At 49.3% G+C, this 5,220-nt stretch overlaps 1 protein-coding gene across 2 annotated transcripts; it reads right to left on the minus strand.

Moving 5' to 3' along the window:
- Positions 1 to 2,517: 2,517 nt before the first annotated feature.
- On the minus strand, positions 2,518 to 4,817 carry LOC147198651 (receptor activity-modifying protein 1). 2 transcript variants are annotated; one of them, XM_086123857.1, is made up of 4 exons: positions 4,649 to 4,817; positions 3,463 to 3,508; positions 3,223 to 3,376; positions 2,518 to 3,121 (listed from the first exon to the last, which is right to left on the minus strand). In XM_086123857.1, the coding sequence occupies exons 1-4, from the start codon at positions 4,649 to 4,651 to the stop codon at positions 2,863 to 2,865; spliced, it is 462 nt and encodes a 153-aa protein (XP_085979983.1). In that variant the 5' UTR covers positions 4,652 to 4,817; the 3' UTR covers positions 2,518 to 2,862. The 2 variants fall into 2 exon arrangements, with proteins under 2 accessions (XP_085979983.1, XP_085979982.1); XM_086123856.1 differs by having other exon boundaries at positions 3,463 to 3,556.
- Between the last annotated feature and the right edge of the window lie 403 nt (positions 4,818 to 5,220).

Here is a 5,220-nt window from a genome sequence, read left to right on the forward strand (position 1 = left end):
TCTGTCCCGTCTGGCTGTTTGATGTCGAAGCGCGCAGGTTGAAAAGAGAAAGGGTTGCCTTTTGGTTTCTCAAAAATGCCAGCCCTGTCGACAGTCTTTTGTTTGGCGCTCTTTGTCGCCTCCATTAGTGCAGACCACCCACATTCGCTTCTTTCATTTCAAAAGTCTTTCATGGAGTGGGGCCCAACCTTTTTTGACCCAAGAAATACTTTTCAAAGCAACCACCTTCCTGTGATCGACCTGCACACACGCAAACACACGCGCCCATTCCATAATGAGCAACGGCCATGACGGCCTCGAACGTGAATGGAACAGAAACATTTAGTCGTAGTTTGTGAAAAAACTCTCAACTCAACTCGACTGTATTTCTAGAGCACTTTCAAGCAGCCACCGAACGTTTGTTTAACCTCGACCGCGAGTTCAGATGTCTTGTCGTGCACCACAAACAATGCGAGGGCAACGAGGCCAGTCCGTTTGTGTATTGTTGTGCAAGTTTGGCTTTGTCCGTCCGCAAGATGAGAGAAATGTTTGACTTTGGTCGATTCGGACCGCTCCCTTTCCCAATTTCTTATTTACTGCAACAGACAGATTCTAAGAATTTGGAATGTACGCAGGACAATGGCATCATGTTCTCTTTATAGCGAGACAAACCACCGTGTCGGGGAAAAAAAAAATGAAATGAGAAGCTTTCAGTGTTTCACGAGCTGCGACAAATCCAAAGTATTAGCAGCCAGAATACAAAAAAAAATGCTCTGTCTATTGCATTTATTCAAGTTTATTTCATCTGCCGGTTGCACAAAATTAAATTACTTGGGTCCGGATACTTTTTTTTTTTTTTTTTAAGTCAATGTATAGCCTTAAAAAGATGCATCTGGATCTACATGATTTTATTTCATTCGACCACTTGACGAAATAAAATGGAGTCAATTCAAGAAGAGCTTTTTGCAGTGTACATCGGTTTGTTGTTCTGCCGCTGTTCGACAAACAAACAAAAAAAGAAACTGAGTGTACAGCATGATTATTGTCCGAAATAAACGCGTTTCAAACATTCCCGGCTTGAGAGGGCTTCTCCTCCAGCGTCGCACCTTTTGGTCATCATGCCATTCGCTTTTTCCGGATGCTTGTTTCACTGTCCTGGGTTTTGGTTTGTTGTTCCTTTGGTTGATGTCAAATTGTTTTCTTTGTGTTTCAGCCATTGCAGGACAGGAAGGTTCAACCGTAGGCAGCTTTTCTTTGATCCCACTCACAGTCAATATCACACCAAGCAATAAATCACACGTCGAAAGAGTTCAGAGCTCACCGCAAAAAAATAAAAATAAAAAATCCAACGAAACGTTTTGTGAAAAGCAAACACTTCCAGGCATCTTTTAAGTTCTGGATGGTCTCGAGGCTTGGGGAGATGATGGCGTTTGGCTTTTCATTACAGCGACTATAAAAAGTTGTGCCAAATTTAAAAATACAGTTATTACGCCGATGTACAGAATGACACACCCAGCCATGAGGAAATGTTTGACGTCTTTAAAAAAAAAAAAAGCGACAAACCCGAGCCAGGAATAAATGGCCCGCCTGGATGTTACCCCCGAAGAAACGTCAAAAGCGTCACGCATGGCCGCTTGATGTATGCTACTGACACAAGCCAAACAATTACAAAAGGGGAACCGAGACGCAAAAACAATTGCCGCATGTGTCATCCCGGGCACGAACAAAAACAAAACAAAACCCCAAACCCAAATGAACTATTGTGTTGCTTCTGAAAAGCTTCCATTCTCAATACCGCCTCGTTCTTGTCATTTGACTCACTTGGCCGAACCCGCAGACCCTGGAGCCGCCGCGCTTTCGACACCTGATTTACGCGTGCGGAATATCAACAAAATCCCTGCCGAGGAGGACGCTAAATGTTCGGCGAGAACCATCTGGGTGGTACGGCGTTCGTGTGCAAACGAAGCCGCAGTGTGTTGGCGTCAAGGCGGCGTCTTGTCATGTGACGTGACGTCCCAGATGCCCTTTTTGCGGTGGTGCCACCTTCTCGCTCTGTTTGGCCACTTTTCAGACCCCTCGAGCGACTCCCGATTCAAAAAAGCCACCAGCGACAAATCCAGCAACTTCTTCTGGCTTCATTGGAGACTCTGATGTGTAAGCGCGTCTCGCTCTTATTGTTCTCGACGTGCGGCGGGCGCTTCCGTCGGCCTCTCATCCGTCCCAGAGCACTCACACCCCTTTGCCGCCCAACAAAACTTGGTGCCGCTTCGGCGCTAGGGCCGATGCTGTGCTTCCTTGGTGCCTAACAAGACTATACTGGGGTTGTTCGAGTTGCCGGGATATATAGCAACAATCAGCATTTTCTAAAAATAAGAGCAGAGAGCAAGTCACGGTAGGTTCTATGAAGCGTGTGCCAAAGCGATGAGGTGAATGAGGAAGGCGCTTGTCCCGAGCCACTGATGTGGAACACAAGCAGTGCGGTGAGTCATTGTTGTGCACGCCGCTTCTTAGTTGTCTACAATAAATCAAAAAAGAAAAAAAATCTGTATTTTTTTTTAATAGTTTGAGGCGTTGGAAAACAAAACAAATCTGAGCATCAAAGTTCTGCCGAACATTACGAAAAGCTCATTTTCACGTTGTGACGGGACACGATTTTCTCTGCAGGCCTTGAAACATCGGGTCCAAGTGCTGTCAAGCGGCTCGCAATGGAGGGGAGGAGCTGCTGGTGAAGGACTCCCATCGTCATGTTCAGCCAGATGACAACAATCACGATTTCGTACAGTAACGCTCGAGGCAGGAAAGAGAGAGAGCAATGCCACTCGGACACGTGAGTCAAGACTAAATGAACACGCCGCGTGACTGGAACATATCTCGGCATCCGCTTCAGCCTACTGGGCAGACGTCGATGTCCGTGTTCCACGTGGCCAGTTTGACGAACAGAAACGGCATCAGGACTGTGGCCACGATGACCGGCGCGATCAGCGCGACGAGGCCGCCGACCGGCGGGTCCCGGACCTGCCCGCAGGAAGCAAAGTACTTGCCATGCACTTCCCTGAAGAGGTCGTCCACGAGAGAGCCGCGACTCTGACACAAAGACGCGATGGCCCAGCGATCGACGCAAAGCTTCAGATCGTAGTAGACGCTGCGGAGGAAGACGAGGTCCATGTAAACGTGACAAACTCGCGCTGGCCGGGTGCCCGTCAACCGTCCCCCTCAGATGACTCCCAAGAATGTCCACGTTACCGTTTGACAGCCGGCCACGTGCATCCTCGCCGGTAGCCGCTCGTCTCCATGCTCTGGTTGAAAGCCGACCGGCAGATGTGGACGTTGCTCTCAAACATGCGCTTGTCGCACGGGTGGATCATTGTCTGTGATGACCCCGGAGAATGCGAGAAAACTTTGGAAAAAGCACAAAACACGAAGACGCCGGATGTCATCGGCAGCGAAAAGCGATGTGCGCTTTCCTCGTTGGCGTCGTCTTACCCGTCCAGAAGAAGACCAACGCCATCGTGCGGGAAGTCAACATCCTCTGCCGGCAGAAGCGAAAATACTGGACGTTAAAGCGAACGTCGTATACCTGAGAAAAAAAACTTACCTGGTTGACATGAGGACAGTTAAGTTCGAAACGGCCGACCGGGTTGGAAAACCCTCCAAATAAGGCATCCCGAGTATTGACAGTGCCCAGGAAGGCTCGAGCCACGAATTTTTTTTTTAAAATGACAACCGTCTGGGAAAAAGAAGAAACCTTTCACCTAATTTAACCAGAAGTCACCGACAAGATGAAGGTCGGGCAGCTGTTTTTATTTCTCTTTCTGTCCCAAACGCACTCCACTGCTGAACCTGTTCCGTGGTGCTGAGCCAGAGAGAGGCGTTGCACCATCGCTTCGCTTCAAAGATCCTCCTCCTTAAACATGCTGGACGTTTGTTATCTAAACACGCAGTCGGGATAGAAACCGCATCTGCAATCATTTGGAAGACCGTCGATAGGAATCGTGGCCTTCCTGGAAATTCCCAAGGATTCATCAACATATCCACTGGGAAGCCGACAGTCAAAGCATATGCGAGTGGACAAAAGGGTTAAGGAAAACAAAACAAAGAAACAAACGCTACACGCCAGTTGTTTCAACTGTGAGCGGATGCACCTTCCCCAGTGACGGAGTCGCAGTGGTTCCAGTCTCTCGAGCAAAACAAAACAAAGCCCGTGTTTAGCGCGCACGTCATTGCTCAGAAGCGTGTCGATTCCATTCCGGCTGCGCGTGTGAAAGTACGGCCGCGGACAAGAAATGGGATTGACAACGGCTCAAAGACAAATGACAAAAGTTGTCCGTTTGCTTTTTGGACGGGCTAAAACGGTGGCGATTGCAAGTCGAGGTGCCACAACGAATTCATTTTTGCGAAGCGATTCATCATTAACTTCCAACTGTCCAAACGATCTGATTCTCAGCCCCTCAACAGTGACTAAACAAAAATATCTGGCGCCTCCAAAATAGGTGGCGTCGCACGCTTCATGTTGATCCGAGTCGTTGCGCCCTGCCCGTTTGGAAGTGGCCGGCATTCGAGACGTCAAGCGCGGCTGACTTGACATCTTGATCTTCATTTGACATGTCCCGCAGCAAAAGTAGAATTGGAAAAATCCTCCGGTTGGTGAAAATGGAAGAAAAGTACCTACCATTTGCGGTGTCGTTTTCACGGGCAACTGCGATGTATCGATGCGTCCTTCAAGGAACGGCGACAGATGGCCGAGCGGTCGCAGCCTGTGTGCTCCTCCGCTCTTATCGCTGCACCTCGGAGCTGATTTGATTGCGCAACAGCAACGAACGGCCCGCTTCCTTTCCCAGACCGGGCCCGACTGTTCCCATGCTACCCAAAGTCATGTTCCATATGCGCTCCCTCCACACGCCCCCCCAGCCCCCCACCCCAGAGACACTTGAGTGTCAACAAGCCAGCACGATCCCATCTCGTGAATGGAATTACGTCTCGGGTTGGGGCCTATTTGCCTCGTCTTTCCCACCGGACACAGATTTAGCCGCCGAGTCCCGGAGGATATCTCGCTGGCATCACAGTACGGAGGTTCGGGGTTCAAATCTTGCCATCTGGCTCCTCCAACCTCCAAAATCCAATCTTAGCCTGACGCTCGCCGCCCAATTCCGATCGTCTTTTATTTGACTTGAACGGCTCATGTGAAAGGTTGTTCTTTCTGAACAACATCTCACTCATCGCGGCGTCGGATCCTTGCGCCTC

The sequence above is a fragment of the Hippocampus guttulatus genome, chromosome 11, assembly GCF_054856545.1.
Source record: "Hippocampus guttulatus isolate MCC_2025c chromosome 11, RoL_Hgut_1.0, whole genome shotgun sequence".
In the NCBI taxonomy this organism is placed as follows: domain Eukaryota; kingdom Metazoa; phylum Chordata; class Actinopteri; order Syngnathiformes; family Syngnathidae; genus Hippocampus; species Hippocampus guttulatus.